The following is a 23359-nucleotide window of genomic DNA, read 5'->3' on the forward strand; positions in this document are numbered from 1 at the left end:
TCTGACCCTTGTTCCCCTTCCCGTATTACTGTTCTCCTCCTCTTCTCACTAATCTCTCCTCTCTGATCCAGTCCCCACGCCCCTCCTGCTGTTCTGCTCATCATTCCTCTAGTGCTCCGGTCACTGTTCTTCTCCTACTTCTCTTCTGACCCTTGTTCTCCTTCCCATATTACTGTTCTCCTCCTCTTCTCACTAATCTCTCCTCTCTGATCCAGTCCCCACGCCCCTCCTGCTGTTCTGCTCATCATTCCTCTAGTGCTCCGGTCACTGTTCTTCCCATTCTTCTCTTCTGATCCTTGTTCTTCTTCCCGTATTACTGTTCTCCTCCTCTTCTCACTAATCTCTCCTCTCTGATCCAGTCCCCACGCCCCTCCTGCTGTTCTGCTCATCATTCCTCTAGTGCTCCGGTCACTGTTCTTCTCCTTCTTCTCTTCTGATCCTTGTTCTTCTTCCCATATTGCTGTTCTCCTTCTCTTCTCAGTAATCTCTCCTCTCTGATCCAGTCCTCACTCCCCTCCTGCTGTTCTGCTCATCATTCCTCTAGTGCTCCGGTCACTGTTCTTCCCCTTCTTCTCTTCTGACCCTTGTTCTTCTTCCCGTATTACTGTTCTCCTCCTCTTCTCACTAATCTCTCCTCTCTGATCCAGTCCCCACGCCCCTCCTGTTGTTCTGCTCATCATTCCTCTAGTGCTCCGGTCACTGTTCTTCTCCTTCTTCTCTTCTGACCCTTGTTCCCCTTCCCGTATTACTGTTCTCCTCCTCTTCTCACTAATCTCTCCTCTCTGATCCAGTCCCCACGCCCCTCCTGCTGTTCTGCTCATCATTCCTGTAGTGCTTCGGTCACTGTTCTTCTCCTTCTTCTCTTCTGACCCTTGTTCTTCTTCCCATATTACTGTTCTCCTCCTCTTCTCACTAATCTCTCCTCTCTGATCCAGTCCCCACGCCCCTCCTGCTGTTCTGCTCATCATTCCTGTAGTGCTCCGGTCACTGTTCTTCTCCTTCTTCTCTTCTGACTCTTGTTCTTCTTCCCATATTGCTGTTCTCCTCCTCTTCTCACTAATCTCTCCTCTCTGATCCAGTCCCCACGTCCCTCCTGCTGTTCTGCTCATCATTCCTCTAGTGCTCCTGTCACTGTTCTTCTCCTTCTTCTCTTATGATCCTTGTTCTCCTTCCTGTATTACTGTTCTCCCCCTCTTCTCACTAATCTCTCCTCTCTGATCCAGTCCTCACGCCCCTCCTGCTGTTCTGCTCATCATTCCTCTAGTGCTCCGGTCACTGTTCTTCTCCTTCTTCTCTTCTGATCCTTGTTCTTCTTCCCATATTGCTGTTCTCCTTCTCTTCTCAGTAATCTCTCCTCTCTGATCCAGTCCCCACGCCCCTCCTGCTGTTCTGCTCATCATTCCTGTAGTGCTCCGGTCACTGTTCTTCTCCTTCTTCTCTTCTGACCCTTGTTCTTCTTCCCATATTACTGTTCTCCTCCTCTTCTCACTAATCTCTCCTCTCTGATCCAGTCCCCACGCCCCTCCTGCTGTTCTGCTCATCATTCCTGTAGTGCTCCGGTCACTGTTCTTCTCCTTCTTCTCTTCTGACTCTTGTTCTTCTTCCCATATTGCTGTTCTCCTCCTCTTCTCACTAATCTCTCCTCTCTGATCCAGTCACCACGCCCCTCCTGCTGTTCTGCTCATCATTCCTCTAGTGCTCCGGTCACTGTTCTTCCCCTTCTTCTCTTCTGATCCTTGTTCTTCTTCCCGTATTACTGTTCTCCTCCTCTTCTCACTAATCTCTCCTCTCTGATCCAGTCACCACGCCCCTCCTGCTGTTCTGCTCATCATTCCTCTAGTGCTCCGGTCACTGTTCTTCTCCTTCTTCTCTTCTGATCCTTGTTCTCCTTCCCGTATTACTGTTCTTCTCCTCTTCTCACTAATCTCTCCTCTCTGATCCGGTCCCCACGCCCCTCCTGCTGTTCTGCTCATCATTCCTCTAGTGCTCCTGTCACTGTTCTTCTCCTTCTTCTCTTCTGACCCTTGTTCTCCTTCCCGTATTACTGTTCTCCTCCTCTTCTCACTATTCTCTCCTCTCTGATCCAGTCCCCACGCCCCTCCTGCTGTTCTGCTCATCATTCCTCTAGTGCTCCTGTCAATGTTCTTCTCCTTCTTCTCTTCTGACCCTTGTTCTCCTTCCTGTATTACTGTTCTCCTCCTCTTCTCACTAATCTCTCACCTCTGATCCTGTCCCCACGCCCCTCCTGCTGTTCTGCTCATCATTCCTCTAGTGCTCCGGTCACTGTTCTTCTCCTTCTTCTCTTCTGACCCTTGTTCTTCTTCCCATATTGCTGTTCTCCTCCTCTTCTCACTAATCTCTCCTCTCTGATCCAGTCCCCATGCCCCTCCTGCTGTTCTGCTCATCATTCCTCTAGTGCTCCTGTCACTGTTCTTCTCCTTCTCTTCTGACCCTTGTTCTCCTTCCCGTATTACTGTTCTCCTCCTCTTCTCACTAATCTCTCCTCTCTGATCCAGTCCCCATGCCCCTCCTGCTGTTCTGCTCATCATTCCTCTAGTGCTCCGGTCACTGTTCTTCTCCTTCTCTTCTGACCCTTGTTCTCCTTCCCGTATTACTGTTCTCCTCCTCTTCTCACTTATCTCGTACCTCTGATCCAGTCCTCACGCCCCTCCTGCTGTTCTGCTCATCATTCCTCTAGTGCTCCGGTCACTGTTCTTCTCCTTCTTATCTTCTGACCCTTGTTCTCCTTCCCGTATTACTGTTCTCCTCCTCTTCTCACTAATCTCTCCTATCTGATCCAGTCCCCACGCCCCTCCTGCTGTTCTGCTCATCATTCCTCTAGTGCTCCGGTCACTGTTCTTCTCCTTCTTCTCTTCTGACCCTTGTTCTTCTTCCCATATTGCTGTTCTCCTCCTCTTCTCACTAATCTCTCACCTCTGATCCAGTCCCCACGCCCCTCCTGCTGTTCTGCTCATCATTCCTGTAGTGCTCCGGTCACTGTTCTTCTCCTTCTTCTCTTCTGACCCTTGTTCTCCTTCCCGTATTACTGTTCTCCTCCTCTTCTCACTAATCTCTCCTCTCTGATCCAGTCCCCATGCCCCTCCTGCTGTTCTGCTCATCATTCCTCTAGTGCTCCGGTCACTGTTCTTCTCCTTCTTCTCTTCTGACCCTTGTTCTCCTTCCCGTATTACTGTTCTCCTCCTCTTCTCACTTATCTCTTACCTCTGATCCAGTCCTCACGCCCCTCCTGCTGTTCTGCTCATCATTCCTCTAGTGCTCCGGTCACTGTTCTTCTCCTTCTTATCTTCTGACCCTTGTTCTCCTTCCCGTATTACTGTTCTCCTCACTAATCTCTCCTATCTGATCCAGTCCTCACGCCCCTCCTGCTGTTCTGCTCATCATTCCTCTAGTGCTCCGGTCACTGTTCTTCTCCTTCTTATCTTCTGACCCTTGTTCTCCTTCCCGTATTACTGTTCTCCTCACTAATCTCTCCTATCTGATCCAGTCCCCACGCCCCTCCTGCTGTTCTGGTCATCATTCCTGTAGTGCTCCGGTCACTGTTCTTCTCCTTCTTATCTTCTGATCCTTGTTCTTCTTCCCGTATTACTGTTCTCCTCCTCTTCTCACTAATCTCTCACCTCTGATCCAGTCCCCACGCCCCTCCTGCTGTTCTGCTCATCATTCCTCTAGTGCTCCTGTCACTGTTCTTCTCCTTCTTCTCTTCTGACCCTTGTTCTTCTTCCCATATTACTGTTCTCCTCCTCTTCTCACTAAGCTCTCCTCTCTGATCCAGTCCCCACTCCCCTCCTGCTGTTCTGCTCATCATTCCTCTAGTGCTCCGGTCACTGTTCTTCTCCTTCTTCTCTTCTTACCCTTGTTCTCCTTCCCGTATTACTGTTCTCCTCCTCTTCTCACTAATCTCTCCTCTCTGATCCAGTCCCCACGCCCTTCCTGCTGTTCTGCTCATCATTCCTCTAGTGCTCCGGTCACTGTTCTTCTCCTTCTTCTCTTCTTACCCTTGTTCTCCTTCCCGTATTACTGTTCTCCTCCTCTTCTCACTAATCTCTCCTCTCTGATCCAGTCCCCACGCCCCTCCTGCTGTTCTGCTCATCATTCCTCTAGTGCTCCGGTCACTGTTTTTCTCCTTCTTCTCTTCTGACCCTTGTTCTTCCTCCCATATTACTGTTCTCCTCCTCTTCTCACTAATCTCTCACCTCTGATCCAGTCCTCACGGCCCTACTGCTGTTCTGCTCATCATTCCTCTAGTGCTCCGGTCACTGTTCTTCTCCTTCTTCTCTTCTGACCCTTGTTCTCCTTCCCGTATTACTGTTCTCCTCCTCTTCTCACTAATCTCTCCTCTCTGATCCAGTCCCCACGCCCCTCCTGCTGTTCTGCTCATCATTCCTCTAGTGCTCCGGTCACTGTTCTTCTCCTTCTTCTCTTCTTACCCTTGTTCTCCTTCCCGTATTACTGTTCTCCTCCTCTTCTCACTAATCTCTCCTCTCTGATCCAGTCCCCACGCCCCTCCTGCTGTTCTGCTCATCATTCCTCTAGTGCTCCGGTCACTGTTTTTCTCCTTCTTCTCTTCTGACCCTTGTTCTTCCTCCCATATTACTGTTCTCCTCCTCTTCTCACTAATCTCTCACCTCTGATCCAGTCCTCACGGCCCTACTGCTGTTCTGCTCATCATTCCTCTAGTGCTCCGGTCACTGTTCTTCTCCTTCTTCTCTTCTGACCCTTGTTCTTCTTCCCGTATTACTGTTCTCCTCCTCTTCTCACTAATCTCTCCTCTCTGATCCAGTCCCCACGCCCATCCTGCTGTTCTGCTCATCATTCCTCTAGTGCTCCGGTCACTGTTCTCCTTCTTCTCTTCTGACCCTTGTGCTCCTTCCGATATTACTGTTCTCCTCCTCTTCTCACTAATCTCTCCTCTCTGATCCAGTCCCTACGCCCCTCCTGCTGTTCTGCTCATCATTCCTCTAGTGCTCCGGTCACTGTTCTTCTCCTTCTTATCTTCTGACCCTTGTTCTCCTTCCCATATTGCTGTTCTCCTTCTCTTCTCACTAATCTCTCACCTCTGATCCAGTCCCCACGCCCCTCCTGCTGTTCTGCTCATCATTCCTCTAGTGCTCCGGTCACTGTTCTTCTCCTTCTTCTCTTCTGACCCTTTTCTCCTTCCCGTATTACTGTTCTCCTCCTCTTCTCACTAATTTCTCCTCTCTGATCCAGTCCCCACGCCCCTCCTGCTGTTCTGGTCATCATTCCTCTAGTGCTCCTGTCACTGTTCTTCTCCTTCTTCTCTTCTGACCCTTGTTCTCCTTCCCGTATTACTGTTCTCCTCCTCTTCTAACTAATCTCTCCTCTCTGATCTGGTCCCCACGCCCCTCCTGCTGTTCTGCTCATCATTCCTCTAGTGCTCCGGTCACTGTTCTTCTCCTTCTTCTCTTCTGACCCTTGTTCTCCTTCCCGTATTACTGTTCTCCTCCTCTTCTCACTAATCTCTCCTCTCTGATCCAGTCCTCACGCCCCTCCTGCTGTTCTGCTCATCATTCTTGTAGTGCTCCGGTCACTGTTCTTCTCCTTCTTCTCTTCTGACCCTTGTGCTCCTTCCGATATTACTGTTCTCCTCCTCTTCTCACTAATCTCTCCTCTCTGATCCAGTCCCCACGCCCCTCCTGCTGTTCTGCTCATCATTCCTCTAGTGCTCCTGTCACTATTCTCCTTCTTCTCTTCTGACCCTTGTTCTCCTTCCGATATTACTGTTCTCCTCCTCTTCTCACTAATCTCTCCTCTCTGATCCAGTCCCCACGCCCCTCCTGCTGTTCTGCTCATCATTCCTGTAGTGCTCCGGTCACTGTTTTTCTCCTTCTTCTCTTCTGACCCTTGTTCTCCTTCCCTTATTACTGTTCTCCTCCTCTTCTCACTAATCTCTCCTCTCTGATCCAGTCCTCACGCCCCTCCTGCTGTTCTGCTCATCATTCCTGTAGTGCTCCGGTCACTATTCTTCTCCTTCTCTTCTGATCCTTGTTCTCCTTCCCGTATTACTGTTCTCCTCCTCTTCTCACTAATCTCTCCTCTCTGATCCAGTCCCCACGCCCTTCCTGCTGTTCTGCTCATCATTCCTCTAGTGCTCCTGTCACTGTTCTCCTTCTTCTCTTCTGACTCTTGTTCTTCTTCCCATATTGCTGTTCTCCTCCTCTTCTCACTAATCTCTCCTCTCTGATCCAGTCCCCACGCCCCTCCTGCTGTTCTGCTCATCATTCCTCTAGTGCTCCTGTCACTGTTCTTCTCCTTCTTCTCTTCTGACTCTTGTTCTTCTTCCCGTATTACTGTTCTCCTCTTCTCACTAATCTCTCCTCTCTGATCCAGTCCCCACGCCCCTCCTGCTGTTCTGCTCATCATTCCTCTAGTGCTCCGGTCACTGTTCTTCTCCTTCTTCTCTTCTGATCCTTTGATCCTTGTTCTTCTTCCCATATTGCTGTTCTACTCCTCTTCTCAGTAATCTCTCCTCTCTGATCCAGTCCCCACGCCCCTCCTGCTGTTCTGCTCATCATTCCTCTAGTGCTCCTGTCACTGTTCTTCTCCTTCTTCTCTTCTGATCCTTGTTCTTCTTCCCGTATTACTGTTCTCCTCCTCTTCTCACTAATCTCTCCTTTCTGATCCAGTCCCCACGCCCCTCCTGCTGTTCTGCTCATCATTCCTCTAGTGCTCCGGTCACTGTTCTTCTCCTTCTTCTCTTCTGACCCTTGTTCTCCTTCCCGTATTACTGTTCTCCTCCTCTTCTCACTAATCTCTCCTCTCTGATCCAGTCCCCACGCCCCTCCTGCTGTTCTGCTCATCATTCCTCTAGTATTCCGGTCACTGTTCTTCTCCTTCTTCTCTTCTGACCCTTGTTCTCCTTCCCATATTACTCTTCTCCTCCTCTTCTCACTAATCTCTCCTCTCTGATCCAGTCCCCACGCCCCTCCTGCTGTTCTGCTCATCATTCCTCTAGTGCTCCTGTCACTGTTCTTCTCCTTCTTCTCTTCTGATCCTTGTTCTTCTTCCCGTATTGCTGTTCTCCTCCTCTTCTCACTAATCTCTCCTCTCTGATCCAGTCCCCACACCCCTCCTGCTGTTCTGGTCATCATTCCTCTACTGCTCCGGTCACTGTTCTTCTCCTTCTTATCTTCTGACCCTTGTTCTCCTTCCCGTATTGCTGTTCTCCTCCTCTTCTCACTAATCTCTCCTCTCTGATCCAGTCCCCACGCCCCTCCTGCTGTTCTGCTCATCATTCCTCTAGTGCTCCTGTCACTGTTCTTCTCCTTCTTCTCTTCTGACCCTTGTTCTCCTTCCCGTATTACTGTTCTCCTCCTCTTCTCACTAATCTCTCCTCTCTGATCCAGTCCTCATGCCCCTCCTGCTGTTCTGCTCATCATTCCTCTAGTGCTCCGGTCACTGTTCTTCTCCTTCTTTTCTTATGATCCTTGTTCTCCTTCCCGTATTACTGTTCTCCTCCTCTTCTCACTAATCTCTCCTCTCTGATCCAGTCCCCACGCCCCTCCTGCTGTTCTGCTCATCATTCCTCTAGTGCTCCGGTCACTGTTCTTCTCCTTCTTCTCTTCTGATCCTTGTTCTCCTTCCCATATTACTGTTCTCCTCCTCTTCTCACTAATCTCTCCTCTCTGATCCAGTCCCCACGCCCCTCCTGCTGTTCTGCTCATCATTCCTCTAGTGCTCCGGTCACTGTTCTTCTCCTTCTTCTCTTCTGACCCTTGTTCTCCTTCCCGTATTACTGTTCTCCTCCTCTTCTCACTAATCTCTCACCTCTGATCCAGTCCCCACGCCCCTTCTGCTGTTCTGCTCATCATTCCTCTAGTGCTCCTGTCACTGTTCTTCTCCTTCTTCTCTTCTGATCCTTGTTCTTCTTCCCGTATTACTGTTCTCCTCCTCTTCTCACTAATCTCTCACCTCTGATCCGGTCCCCACGCCCCTCCTGCTGTTCTGCTCATCATTCCTCTAGTGCTCCGGTCACTGTTCTTCTCCTTCTTCTCTTCTGACCCTTGTTCTTCTTCCTGTATTACTGTTCTCCTCCTCTTCTCACTAATCTCTCCTCTCTGATCCAGTCCCCACGCCCCTCCTGCTGTTCTGCTCATCATTCCTCTAGTGCTCCGTTCACTGTTCTTCTCCTTCTTCTCTTCTGACCCTTGTTCTTCTTCCCGTATTACTGTTCTCCTCCTCTTCTCACTAATCTCTCCTCTCTGATCCAGTCCCCACGCCCCTCCTGCTGTTCTGCTCATCATTCCTCTAGTGCTCCGGTCACTGTTCTTCTCCTTCTTCTCTTCTGACCCTTGTTCTTCTTCCCGTATTACTGTTCTCCTCCTCTTCTCACTAATCTCTTCTCTCTGATCCAGTCCTCACTCCCCTCCTGCTGTTCTGCTCATCATTCCTCTAGTGCTCCGGTCACTGTTCTTCTCCTTCTTCTCTTCTGACCCTTGTTCTTCTTCCCGTATTACTGTTCTCCTCCTCTTCTCACTAATCTCTTCTCTCTGATCCAGTCCTCACTCCCCTCCTGCTGTTCTGCTCATCATTCCTCTAGTGCTCCGGTCACTGTTCTTCTCCTTCTTCTCTTCTGATCCTTGTTCTCCTTCCCGTATTACTGTTCTCATCCTCTTCTCACTAATCTCTCCTCTCTGATCCAGTCCCCATGCCCCTCCTGCTGTTCTGCTCATCATTCCTCTAGTGCTCCGGTCACTGTTCTTCTCCTTCTTATCTTCTGACCCTTGTTCTCCTTCCCGTATTACTGTTCTCCTCCTATTCTCACTAATCTCTCTCTCTGTTCCAGTCCCCACGCCCCTCCTGCTGTTCTGCTCATCATTCCTCTAGTGCTCCTGTCACTGTTCTTCTCCTTCTTCTCTTCTGATCCTTGTTCTTCTTCCCGTATTACTGTTCTCCTCCTCTTCTCACTAATCTCTCCTCTCTGATCCAGTCCCCACGCCCCTCCTGCTGTTCTGCTCATCATTCATCTAGTGCTCCGGTCACTGCTCTTCTCCTTCTTCTCTTCTGACCCTTGTTCTTCTTCCCGTATTACTGTTCTCCTCCTCTTCTCACTAATCTCTCCTCTCTGATCCAGTCCCCACGCCCCTCCTGCTGTTCTGCTCATCATTCCTCTAGTGCTCCGGTCACTGTTCTTCTCCTTCTTATCTTCTGATCCTTGTTCTTCTTCCCGTATTACTGTTCTCCTCCTCTTCTCACTAATCTTTCCTCTCTGATCCGGTCCCCACGCCCCTCCTGCTGTTCTGCTCATCATTCCTCTAGTGCTCCGGTCACTGTTCTTCTCCTTCTTCTCTTCTGACCCTTGTTCTTCTTCCCGTATTACTGTTCTCCTCCTCTTCTCACTAATCTCTCCTCTCTGATCCAGTCCCCACGCCCCTCCTGCTGTTCTGCTCATCATTCCTCTAGTGCTCCGGTCACTGTTCTTCTCCTTCTTCTCTTCTGACCCTTGTTCTTCTTCCCGTATTACTGTTCTCCTCCTCTTCTCACTAATCTCTTCTCTCTGATCCAGTCCTCACTCCCCTCCTGCTGTTCTGCTCATCATTCCTCTAGTGCTCCGGTCACTGTTCTTCTCCTTCTTCTCTTCTGACCCTTGTTCTTCTTCCCGTATTACTGTTCTCCTCCTCTTCTCACTAATCTCTTCTCTCTGATCCAGTCCTCACTCCCCTCCTGCTGTTCTGCTCATCATTCCTCTAGTGCTCCGGTCACTGTTCTTCTCCTTCTTCTCTTCTGATCCTTGTTCTCCTTCCCGTATTACTGTTCTCATCCTCTTCTCACTAATCTCTCCTCTCTGATCCAGTCCTCATGCCCCTCCTGCTGTTCTGCTCATCATTCCTCTAGTGCTCCGGTCACTGTTCTTCTCCTTCTTTTCTTCTGACCCTTGTTCTCCTTCCCGTATTACTGTTCTCCTCCTATTCTCACTAATCTCTCCTCTCTGTTCCAGTCCCCACGCCCCTCCTGCTGTTCTGCTCATCATTCCTCTAGTGCTCCAGTCACTGTTCTTCTCCTTCTTCTCTTCTGACCCTTGTTCTCCTTCCCGTATTACTGTTCTCCTCCTATTCTCACTAATCTCTCCTCTCTGTTCCAGTCCCCACGCCCCTCCTGCTGCTCTGCTCATCATTCCTCTAGTGCTCCTGTCACTGTTCTTCTCCTTCTTCTCTTCTGATCCTTGTTCTTCTTCCCGTATTACTGTTCTCCTCCTCTTCTCACTAATCTCTCCTCTCTGATCCAGTCCCCACGCCCCTCCTGCTGTTCTGCTCATCATTCCTCTAGTGCTCCGGTCACTGTTCTTCTCCTTCTTCTCTTCTGATCCTTGTTCTTCTTCCCGTATTACTGTTCTCCTCCTCCTCTTCTCACTAATCTCTCCTCTCTGATCCAGTCCCCACGCCCCTCCTGCTGTTCTGCTCATCATTCCTCTAGTGCTCCGGTCACTGTTCTTCTCCTTCTTCTCTTCTGACCCTTGTTTTCTTTCCCGTATTACTGTTCTCCTCCTCTTCTCACTAATCTCTCCTCTCTGATCCAGTCCCCACGCCCCTCCTGCTGTTCTGCTCATCATTCCTCTAGTGCTCCTGTCACTGTTCTTCTCCTTCTTATCTTCTGACCCTTGTTCTCCTTCCCGTATGACTGTTCTCCTCCTCTTCTCACTAATCTCTCCTCTCTGTTCCAGTCCCCACGCCCCTCCTGCTGTTCTGCTCATCATTCCTCTAGTGCTCCTGTCACTGTTTTTTCTCCTGTGGGTTCTGTTATTCTCTTTCTTCTAAGGGTCCTGTTCTCCTTCTGCCCTGGGTCCAGTTCTTCTCTCTCTTCTGCTCTGGTGGTCGCTGGTTCTCCCCCTTCTCTGGTCCCTTCTCCCTCTGCTGTGGTCCCCTTTTATTCTCCATCTTCTCTGCTTCCTGTTCTTCTCTCCCTACAGCTGGACTTTGTTCTTCTTGCCATGTTCTGGTTTCCATTCCTCTCCCCCTGTTATGGTCCCTGTTCTTCAGTCTTTTTCTCTGGTCCATACAGACGTGCGTCTTGTTCTTCTCTCCCTTTTCTCAGTTCTGTTTTTCCATTACTGCTCTGTATCTTATTCTTCTCCTCCCTCTCAGGTTTTAGTTGCTCTCCTTCTTCTCTGTGTCTTGTTTTTCTCATCCCTCTCGGGTTTTTCTTGTTCTCCTTCTGTTCCAGGTCCTATTGTTTCCCTTGTGCTCTGGTCCCTGTTCTTCTCCTTCTTCTCTGTGTCTTGTTTTTCTCCTCACTCTCGGGTTTTTGTTGTTCTCCTTCTGTTCCAGGTCATATTGTTTCCCTTGTGCTCTGGTCCCTGTTCTTCTCCTTCTACTCTGCGTCTTGTTTTTCTCCTCCCTCTCGGGTTTTTGTTCTTCTCCTTTTGTTCCAGGTCCTATTCTTTCCCTTGTGCTCTGGTCCCTGTTCTTCTCCTTTTACTTTGTGTCTTGTTTCTTCCTCCTTCTTGGGTTTTTCTTCTTCTCCTTCTGCTCTGGATTGTTTTTTTTCCTCCTGCTTTAGGTTTTGTTTTTCGCTTCCTCCTTCTTGGGTTTTCTTCTTCTCTTTCTTCTCTGGGTATTGCTTTTTGACTCCTGCTAATTTCCATATTAGGATTTTCCATCATACATCTAATTTTTTATCCTCTCATAGATATCGCAGCTACATGAGACCCCGGTACAAAATAGCCTACAAGACGGTGTCGGATATGGAATGGAAATGCTGTCATGGATATTCAGGAGATGACTGCAATGAGGGACCAACAAATGGAGCTCATGTCACAACCACTAGACCCAGGCCAAGGCCTGTAAGACCCAATCTTTCTGGATCCAACGGAGGAAGTCATCTTACTGGATCTGGAGGTGAGGGTGAATCTATAGTGCCAACCCAAATGTGGTTGTACTGCTAATTCTCGGCATGATAAAAACCAAACTATGATCAGGAATAAAAACAGGTGGTGCTCACGACCGACCAAAGAAAAAAACATAACGATAACAAAGTGATCTGCCCTCTAAAGGATGGAGAAAGAAGTCTCCACCAATTAAAATGCTTATACCATATTCCCACCGCTGTTCTACCCTCACTTATTTTGTGCTCCCCGGACTTTCTCTTAATTTTGTGCTCTGCTGACTCCTTTACCCGCACTCGCCTCTCCTGTCCTGACTGACTATAGCAATGAGAAGTGGACTGTAACTGGAGCCATCCCTTGTCCTGCACGTTGCGGACACTGAAGCTGTGATCCTCCCTCTCCTCTCCTGTCCTGACTGCCTCTAGTGATGTGGAGAGGACTGTAACCGGAGCCATCCCTTGTCCTGACCTCTGCAGACACAAGATGTGATCCTCCCTCTCCTCTCCTGTCCTGACTGCCTCTAGTGATGAGAGGACTGTAACCTGAGCCTTCTCTTGTCCTGAACGTTGCGGACACTGAAGCTGTGATCCTCCCTCTCCTCTTCTGTCCTGACTGACTATAGCAATGAGGAGAGGATTGTAACCGGAGCCATCCCTTGTCCTGAACGTTGCGGACACTGAAGCTGTGATCCTCCCTCTCCTCTCCTGCCCTGACTGCCTCTAGTGATGTGGCGAGGACTGTATTCGGAGCCATCCCTTGTCCTGAACGTTGCAGACACTGAAGCTGTGATCCTCCCTCTCCTCTCCTGTCCTGACTGCCTCTAGTGATGTGGCGAGGACTGTAACCGGAGCCATCCCTTGTCCTGCATGTTGCGGACACTGAAGCTGTGATCCTCCCTCTCCTCTCCTGTCCTGCCTCTAGTGATGTGGAGAGGACTGTAACCGGAGCCATCCCTTGTCCTGACCTCTGCAGACACTGAAGCTGTGATCCTCCCTCTCCTCTCCTGTCCTGACTGCCTCTAGTGATGAGGAGAGGACTGTAACCTGAGCCTTCTCTTGTCCTGAACGTTGCGGACACTGAAGCTGTGATCCTCCCTCTCCTGTCCTGACTGACTATAGCAATGAGGAGAGGATTGTAACCGGAGCCATCCCTTGTCCTGAACGTTGCGGACACTGAAGCTGTGATCCTCCCTCTCCTCTTCTGCCCTGACTGCCTCTAGTGATGTGGCGAGGACTGTAACCGGAGCCATCCCTTGTCCTGAACGTTGCAGACACTGAAGCTGTGATCCTCCCTCTCCTCTCCTGTCCTGACTGCCTCTAGTGATGTGGCGAGGACTGTAACCGGAGCCATCCCTTGTCCTGACCTCTGCAGACACTGAAGCTGTGATCCTCCCTCTCCTCTCCTGACTGCCTCTAGTGATGTGGCGAGGACTGTAACCTGAGCCTTCTCTTGTCCTGAACGTTGCGGACACTAAAGCTGTGATCCTCCCTCTCCTCTCCTGTCCTGACTGTCTCTAGCGATGTGGCGAGGACTGTAACCTGAGCCTTCTCTTGTCCTGAACGTTGCGGACACTGAAGCTGTGATCCTCCCTCTCCTCTTCTGTCCTGACTGCCTCTAGTGATGTGGAGAGGACTGCAACCGGAGCCATCCCTTGTCCTGACCTCTGCAGACACTGAAGCTGTGATCCTCCCTCTCCTCTCCTGACTGCCTCTAGTGATGTGGAGAGGACTGTAACCAGAGCCTTCTCTTGTCCTGGAAGTTGCAGACACTGAAGCTGTGATCCTCCCTCTCCTCTTCTGTCCTGACTGCCTCTAGTGATGTGGCGAGGACTGTAACCGGAGCCATCCCTTGTCCTGAACGTTGCAGACACTGAAGCTGTGATCCTCCCTCTCCTCTCCTGTCCTGACTGCCTCTAGTGATGAGGAGAGGACTGTAACCTGAGCCTTCTCTTGTCCTCAACGTTGCAGACACTGAAGCTGTGATCCTCCCTCTCCTCTCCTGACTGCTTATAGCAATGAGGAGAGGACTCTAACCTGAGCCTTCTCTTGTCCTGAACGTTGCAGACACTGAAGCTGTGATCCTCCCTCTCCTGTCCTGACTGCCTCTAGTGATGAGGAGAGGACTGTAACCTGAGCCTTCTCTTGTCCTGGAAGTTGCAGACACTGAAGCTGTGATCCTCCCTCTCCTCTCCTGTCCTGACTGCCTCTAGTGATGAGGAGAGGACTGTAACCTGAGCCTTCTCTTGTCCTCAACGTTGCAGACACTGAAGCTGTGATCCTCCCTCTCCTCTCCTGACTGCTTATAGCAATGAGGAGAGGACTGTAACCTGAGCCTTCTCTTGTCCTGAACGTTGCAGACACTGAAGCTGTGATCCTCCCTCTCCTCTCCTGTCCTGACTGCCTCTAGTGATGAGGAGAGGACTGTAACCTGAGCCTTCTCTTGTCCTGGAAGTTGCAGACACTGAAGCTGTGATCCTCCCTCTCCTCTTCTGTCCTGACTGCCTCTAGGGATGAGGAGAGGACTGTAACCTGAGCCTTCTCTTGTCCTGAACGTTGCAGACACTGAAGCTGTGATCCTCCCTCTCCTCTCCTGCACTGACTGCCTATAGTGATAAGGAGAGGACTGTAACCGGGGCCTTCTCTTTTCCTGAAAGTTGCAGACACTGAAGCTGTGATCCTCCCTCTCCTCTCCTGTCCTGACTGCTTATAGCAATGAGGAGAGGACTGTAACCTGAGCCTTCTCTTGTCCTGAACGTTGCAGACACTGAAGCTGTGATCCTCCCTCTCCTCTCCTGTCCTGACTGCTTATAGCAATGAGGAGAGGACTGTAACCTGAGCCTTCTCTTGTTCTGACTTCTGTAGACACTGAAGCTGTGATCCTCCCTCTCCTCTCCTGTCCTGACTGACTATAGCAATGAGGAGTGGACTGTAACCTGAGCCTTCTCTTGTTCTGACTTCTGCAGACACTGAAGCTGTGATCCTCCCTCTCCTCTCCTGTCCTGACTGCCTCTAGTGATGAGGAGATGACCGTAACCAGAGCCTTCTCTTGTCCTAAAAGTTGCAGACCCTAAAGCTGTGATCCTCCCTCTCCTCTTCTGTACTGACTGCCTATAGTGATGAGAGGACTGTAACTTGAGCCATCCCTTGTCCTGACCTCTGCAGACACTGAAGCTGTGATCGTCCCTCTCCTCTCCTGACTGCTTATAGCAATGAGGAGAGGACTGTTACCGGAACCATCACTTGTCCTGAACGTTGCGGACACTGAAGCTGTGATCCTCCCTCTCCTGTCCTGACTGACTATAGCAATGAGGAGTGGACTATAACTGGAGCCATCCCTTGTCCTGAACGTTGCGGACACTGAAGCTGTGATCCTCCCTCTCCTCTCCTGTCCTGACTGCCTATAGTGATGTGGCGAGGACTGTAACCGGAGCCATCCCTTGTCCTGAACGTTGCGGACACTGAAGCTGTGATCCTCCCTCTCCTCTTCTGTCCTGACTGCCTCTAGTGATGAGGAGAGGACTGTAACCGGAGCCATCCCTTGTCCTGAACGTTGAGGACACTGAAGCTGTGATCCTCCCTCTCCTGTCCTGACTGACTATAGCAATGAGGAGTGGACTATAACTGGAGCCATCCCTTGTCCTGAACGTTGCGGACACTGAAGCTGTGATCCTCCCTCTCCTCTCCTGTCCTGACTGCCTATAGTGATGTGGCGAGGACTGTAACCGGAGCCATCCCTTGTCCTGAACGTTGCGGACACTGAAGCTGTGATCCTCCCTCTCCTCTTCTGTCCTGACTGCCTCTAGTGATGAGGAGAGGACTGTAACCGGAGCCATCCCTTGTCCTGAACGTTGCGGACACTGAAGCTGTGATCCTCCCTCTCCTCTCCTGTCCTGACTGCTTATAGCAATGAGGAGAGGACTGTAACTTGAGCCTTCTTTTGTCCTGAACGTTGTAGACACTGAAGCTCTGATCCTCCCTCTCCTCTCCTGTCCTGACTGCCTCTAGTGATGTGGAGAGGACTGTAACCTGAGCCTTCTCTTGTTCTGACTTCTGCAGACACTGAAGCTGTGATCCTCCCTCTCCTCTCCTGTCCTGACTGCCTATAGTGATGTGGCGAGGACTATATCCAGAGCCATTCCTTGTCCTGAACGTTGCGGACACTGAAGTTGTGATCCTCCCTCTCCTCTCCTGCACTGACTGCCTATAGTGATGTGGAGAGGACTGTAACCGGAGCCATCCCTTGTCCTGAACGTTGCGGACACTGAAGCTGTGATCCTCCCTCTCCTCTCCTCTCCTGTCCTAACTGCTTATAGCAATGAGGAGAGGACTGTAACCGGAGCCTTCTCTTGTCCTGACCCCTGCAGACACTGAGGCTGTGATCCTCCCTCTCCTCCCCTGTCCTGACTGCCTCTAGTGATGTGGAGAGGACTGTAACCGGAGCCATCCCTTGTCCTGAACGTTGCAGACACTGAAACTGTGATCCTCCCTCTCCTCTCCTCTCCTGTCCTGACTGCTTATAGCAATGAGGAGAGGACTGTAACCGGAGCCTTCTCTTGTCCTGACCCCTGCAGACACTACCGCTGTGATTCTGCCCATGTCAGATCCGTTGACCCCTGGGTCTTTATCTCCTCCATGCACTGTTTTTCTGCACATGAAGAGGTATCATCATGACCTGAGATATTAGATGTTGGCTTCTTTCATTCTTGTGGCCTCCAGATCACATTTCCAGTATAAGTCAGTAATTCTCTGATCTGAAGTATCTCTGGGACTATTGTGACACCAGAGGACCATGAATGTCTCTCGTCACTTCAGTCTCCTTGAGTATTTAGTGTATGAGCAGAGTTCCTCGTGGCTGTGGAGAGATGGGCTTCTGTGGCGTACTTCTTAGCTCTCTCTTCAGCTGACTCTGTTGTCTCCTTTTCTGTAGACTCTTCTGGTCAGGGTTGTCTTCAGTGCACATGTTCTTGTCTTAAGGCCCTGTCACACACAGAGATAAATCTGCGGCAGATCTGTGGTTGCAGTGAAATTGTGGACAATCAGTGGCAGGTTTGTGGCTGTGCACAAATGGAACAATATGTCCATGATTTCACTGCAACCACAGATCTGCCAAAGATTCATCTTGGTGTGTGACAGGGCCTTTAGTTCTCCTCTCGGATCTGCAGTTTCTTATAGTTCACTTTCTTTCTCACTCTTTGCAGTTCTGGGTTCTGTCCTCTCTTCCAGCTCCCATCCTCCTCTTATCTGCTCATCAGGAATCTGTTCCAATTTGAGGTAATACTTGATATAGCGTTTCAGCTGCAGACCCTTTTTGTGATGCTCTCTGAATATGTGTTCTGTTGTTTCTGCCAGGTCAAGGAGACTCTGAGAAAGTGAAGCAATTGGAGGACAAGGTGCAACGTCTGACCAAGGATCTGCAGAGCTTGCAATCTACAATGCAGGGGATGAATGAGAAATTCCAGTCTGAGATACGCCTGACTGTGGAAAATGTGTTGAATGGGAAGCAACCAGCAGATTCTGCCTCCAGCCAGTCCGACATGTCCGAAAAGATAAATGACATTCAAACCCTCCTGACAAGTCTGGACAGAAAAGTGAAGGACCATGATCAAGAGCTCGGAAACCTGAACCACCAACAGCCTCCTGGCAGTTCGGGTATCACAACAGATCTTAGAGGAGACATCCTACTAGAGGTGGAAAGGAGGATGAAGCAGTCATGTTCGGCCTGCATCTCCGGGGTGGAAAGCTTCCGTAATCAACACAATGAGGACCAGGACCGTATACGGGGTCTAGAGAAACTTATCAACTCTGTAGACCAGAGAAACAGAGAAGCTGTTCAAAACATCCAGTCACATGTGGTGGAGATGACAACACGGCTCCCAAAGGACTGCTGCATGGAAGTCGCTGATCTACGCAGAAAAGTAGGTGATGCAGAGAGGAAAGCTGACACCTTGTCTGGATCTGTGGTTGCCCTCACTGTCCGTTTAGATAATAAACTAGGGGACAGTAACAACAATGAGATCAGCCAGGGAAGCACTAATCTGAATAGCCGCCTATCTGACATTGAGGGGCGAATGAACACCACAAGAAGAACCTTGGAGGAACATTATTACCACTACAGAGACGAGCTGAAAAAATATTTCCAGGATGAGATCGATACACTTAGAGATGACTTCAAGAATCGCATCCAAGGCAATGACTACAAAGTCAACATTCTGCTCTCTGAGCTGGGCAACAGTTCTGGATTTCGGGACCTTATAGAGCAGAAGATGCTGGATTTCTCCCATGATATTAACTCCCTGAAAGATCGGGTTGGAAAGAATGAGGATCGCATTAGTAAATTTGGTGAAGATGTGAGGATTCTCAGCAGCCAAGTGACCAGCTCCATCCACCAGTGCAGGGACCAATGCAGCAAGCAGACTTCAGACGTGACTGAAGCCATCTCTGACTTGGAGAACCGGGTGAAGCAGAACACAGACCAGATCGAGACTATCCATTCTGATCTTATCGATGTGAGAGAATCGGGCATAAAAATGCACGGGACTATCAATGACCTGGAAGATGAGCTGACCAATATGAAGACCTCTGTGAATACCAATGGAGACTCTTATTCAAAGTTATTCAGTGACCTCAAAGATGCCCAAGACAGATTCACGACCACCATCCTGGACGATCTGGACAGGTTTGATATGAACATTGCTCAGTATCAGAATGACACTAATGGAAAGATGCTTGACATGGAGAATGATATTGCCTCCCTTACAAAGATGATACAGTTTGACTACAGGAGCTGTGGTCAGGTGTGCTCCAACCTGCAGGAGGAAGTGGGCAAGTTGAAGGAGCAGGTGGCAGAGTGCACCGCCACCTGCCAGGCTATGCACAAGAAAGCCGAGGAGGGCCTAAGTGGCTCCAGCAAACCTCTTGATGGTTTCACTGTCTTTGGAGGAAGCTCTAGTGGAGAACTGAAGCATTTACAGGGTGAACTTTCTAACATCATTGTGACCTTCACATCCTTGAATGACAGTGTTAAAGATCTGCAAGAAAGTGTGGAGAAACATGAGACGGACATCCATGACTTGGGGACAACCAAGCACAAGCTTATCTCAGAGATTAATAAACTTCAGGAGGAGGTGACTGAGCACATCAAAGACAACACTGAAAAAATTCTCCTCTTCCAGAAAGAAATCAATAGTTTTGGCAGCATGGTGATAGAGGAGAGCCAAGAGTGTCGGCGTTCTTCTGGAGGATTGGAGGAGCGAGTCTCAAAGCTGGAGAATGTCTGTCTTAAACTGGATTCAGTCTCTAGTAGCTTAAGTAAGATAAAGGAAACCCTAAATAACCATGTGTCTGGCCTGTGGAACTGTGTGCATGAGATGAACAGCACCCTGAGGACTCACACCGCCTGGTTCGATAAACTTCACAATAAGCAGCTCAGTGGCATCAATGGCCGATTGAACACTCTCAACAGCTCCATGCTGATCCTCTCCTCTGAGTTCCAGAACTTCACACTCCAGGACTTTATGGGTAAGACACGGTTGTTACATAGCTACATAGTTAAAATGGTTGATAAAAAATCCTTAACGATCATCCGAGGGATGAGGGACAACCAAGGGAAGGTGGACGTGCAACCACCATGCATGATCTGCCCCAGAAGAGCTCACCTGTTCCTCCCGATACGGATTGTCCATGCACTTTACAGAACATTCAGAAAACAACTTTACACATTTCTGTATCGTATATGACAATATTCTGCTGGCTTTCCCAGCTGCTGATTGACATTGTGCAGTTATCTAGTCTGTGATCTCCATGCACACCCAGATAATTCTCTACAAGTGACTCTCCTAGTCTGTATATACTTCTGTATATATCCACAGCTCCCCTCTGTAGTCACACAGTCTCTATATACTATATATCCACAGCTCCCCTCTGTAGTCTCAGTCTGTATATACTACTGTATATATCCACAGCTCCCTCTGTAGTCACACAGTCGGTATATACTATATATCCACAGCTCCCCTCTGTAGTCACACGGTCTGTATATACTATATATCCACAGCTCCCCTCTGTAGTCACACGGTCTGTATATACTATATATCCACAGCTACTCTCTGTAGTCACATGGTCGGTATATACTATATATCCACAGCTCCCCTCTGTAGTCACATGATCTGTGTATACTATACATCCACAGCCCCCCTCTGTAGTCACATGGTCTGTATATACTATATATATACAGCTCCCCTCTGTAGTCACACGGTCTGTATATACTATATATCCACAGCCCCCCTCTGTAGTCACATGGTCTGTATATACTATATATACACAGCTCCCTTCTGTAGTCACATGATCTGTGTATACTATACATCCACAGCCCCCCTCTGTAGTCACACGGTCTGTATATACTATATATACACAGCTCCCTCTGTAGTCACATGGTCTGTATATACTATATATACACAGCTCCCCTCTGTAGTCACACGGTCTGTTTATACTATATATCCACAGCCCCCCTCTGTAGTCACATGGTCTGTATATACTATATATACACAGCTCCCCTCTGTAGTCACATGATCTGTGTATACTATAATCACTCGGTCATACACCGGCCTTGGTCCTACCTTGCACAGCTTATACTTGGTTCCTGTGTAGACCCTTGGCACTTTGTCTCCCGTCTTTATGGACTTCATGCCAGTACCATTCATTATTTCTGATGTAGGAGAGCTCTCAGTTTGGACGACCCTGTTAGGTTTTGAGCCATTTTAGCTTTGATTTAAGGCATTAGAGTTGAAGAACACAATATATTGTTAGAGATGGAGGAATCAGCTTACTTCCGATGTAACTGGAAAAGTGTCTGCTCAGAGTGAGGTTTATTGACAACTTGTGGAATATAATAATCCGATCACAATTATAGATGGCAGCCACTTGCAGGCCCCACATGTCAAGATTCAACATGATCATTAACTAGAACATTCTGTATCAGGACCCCCAGGTCTACCAGGTCCTCCAGGGCCAATTGGGAAAACAGGACCTCAAGGACCACGAGGGCCACAGGGACCACCTGGGCAAGATGGAGTTCCTGGAAAGCAAGGACCTATTGGACCACCAGGTGAGAATACATTTGAGGGGAAATATGTAAGTACTATGTACAGTATCTGATAGGGTCTTTGTGGAGCTGGTGTATTTTTTGGTATTAGGGTCATGAGTTAATGGGCTAGGTCATAATTATTATTAAGAATCTTGGGTTAGAGTCAAGGGTTTGGGGTCATTATCGTTGTGGGATATGTGCATGGGTTGTGGTCATGGGCTGGGGTCATAGGTTAGAGCCATGGGCTGTACGTTAAAGTTATATGTCACTAAATATGCGACCATCTCCCAAAAGCCTCAATATTATTACACAGAGAGGTCAGAGGATCCCATTATCAGCTGTATGTTCTCTTGTATTGATATTACTCATACCTCTATGTCTGTGTCTGAGAGATATCTGCTTCAGTTACATTCTATATTTTCTTTCAATTTTATAGGCCTTCAAGGAGAACAAGGTGAGATGGATATCCTACGTATCTAATATAAAGGTTGTAATTCAAGAATTCAGGAAAGAGAATGATAGATTTAATTACCCTTATAATATTACATCCATGGACAGGAGATCAGTGGATGTCTCCACTAGATCGTTACATTCATGGCCAAGAGATCAGAAGATATCTCCAACAGATCATTACATCCATGGCCAGGGGATCAAAAGATATCTCCACCAGATCATTACATCCATGGCCAAGAGATCAGAAGATATCTCCACCAGGTCATTACATTCATGGCCAGGAGATCAGAAGATATCTACACCAGATCATTATATCCATGGCCAGGAGATCAGAAGATATCTCCACCAGATCATTACATCCATGGCCAGGAGATCAGAAGATATCTCCACCAGATCATTTCATCCATAAATAGGAGATCAGTAGATGTCTCCATTAGAATATTACATCCATGGACAGGAGATTAGCAGATACCTCCACTAGAACATTACATCCATGAACAGGAGATCAGGAGATATCTCCACTAGATCATTACATCCATGGACAGGAGATCAGCAGATATCTCCACTAGATCATTACATCCATGGACAGGAGATCAGCAGATATCTACACTAGATTATTATTATTATATCCATGGGCAGTAGATCATCAGATTTATCCACTAGATCATTACATCCATGGCCAGGAGATCAGAAGATATCTCCACCAGATCATTACATCCATAAACAGGAGATCAGTAGATGTCTCCACTAGAACATTACATCCATGGACAGGAGATTAGCAGATGCCTCCACTAGAACATTACATCCGTGGACATGAGATCAGTAGATATCTCCACTAGAACATTACATCCATGGCCAGGAGATCATGAGATGTATCCACTAGATCATAATATCCATGGACAAGAGATCAGTAGATATCTGCACTAGATCATTACATCCATGGACAGGAGATCAGCAGATGTCTCCACTAGTTCATTACATCCAGGGACAGGAGATCAGTAGATATCTCCACTAGAACATTACATCCATGGCCAGGGAATCAGTAGATGTCTCCACTAGAACATTACATCCAGGGACAGGAGATCAGTAGATATCTCCACTAGATCATTACATCCATGGACAGGTGATCAGCAGATGTCTCCACTAGATCATTATATCCATGGGCAGGAGATCATGAGATGTATCCACTAGATCATAATATCCATGGACAGGAGATCCGTGGATATCTCCACTAGATCATTACATCCATGGACAGGAGATCAGTAGATATCTCCACTAGATCATTACATCCATGGACAGGAGATCAGCAGATGTCTCCAGTAGCTTATTATATCCATGGACAGGGTAACGGCAGATATCACCAGTAGATCATTATATCCATGGACAGGAGATCAGCAGATCTCACCACCATCAATACTTGATGAAGATATTCTGGTAGATATCAGACATTACCGGGGAGCTCATCCGTATGGACGATGGTGAAATGATTGTGTTTTTATCCGTGCTCTGTAGTATTTCTATGTTTGTGATTTCAGGTCCTATCGGATTACTACCAGACGTCCCTTACATCTCCTTCTCAGCTGCTCTCACCTACCCACTAACAGAGCCTGGGACCATAGTATTTGACAAACTCTTGGTGAATGATGGAAACGCCTATGACGCATCCTCTGGTGAGCAATGGCTTCCTCTTGTAGAACAAAGGCCTCGTGTAAGGTTATAGTGTCCAGACCCAACATCAGCAACCACTATATTTATCCTCCCAGTACGGCAATCCCAATGTCTATTCCATCTCCTGCTAGTCTAGACATTGGGGCCACCAGAAGTGGGATGTGTAACCTACTGATCATTTTGCTTTCGCTTCCCATTTTATTTGATGTTCCTGAGTGGGCGGCTCATCCTGTTGTAATGTAAGAGTTGTTATATATTAACTTTACCAATTACCTGCCTCCTCTTATGGTGCCTCCTTTT

General features: G+C 48.6%; 1 protein-coding gene across 2 annotated transcripts in view; it reads left to right on the forward strand.

Moving 5' to 3' along the window:
- Positions 1-23359, forward strand: part of EMILIN1 (elastin microfibril interfacer 1) — a 116904-nt gene that overhangs the window by 88862 nt on the left and 4683 nt on the right. For both annotated transcript variants that reach the window (XR_012751735.1, XM_075341388.1), the window contains exons 3-7: positions 11665-11873; positions 17209-19377; positions 20834-20959; positions 21375-21392; positions 22927-23061. Coding sequence is in view for 1 of the 2 variants with exons in the window: in XM_075341388.1 (XP_075197503.1) it covers positions 11665-11873; positions 17209-19377; positions 20834-20959; positions 21375-21392; positions 22927-23061 (2657 nt within the window). In the remaining variant the exon portion in view is untranslated. The remainder of the gene's footprint in view (positions 1-11664; positions 11874-17208; positions 19378-20833; positions 20960-21374; positions 21393-22926; positions 23062-23359) is intronic.

This window comes from Anomaloglossus baeobatrachus, chromosome 3, assembly GCF_048569485.1.
Source record: "Anomaloglossus baeobatrachus isolate aAnoBae1 chromosome 3, aAnoBae1.hap1, whole genome shotgun sequence".
NCBI lineage: Eukaryota > Metazoa > Chordata > Amphibia > Anura > Aromobatidae > Anomaloglossus > Anomaloglossus baeobatrachus.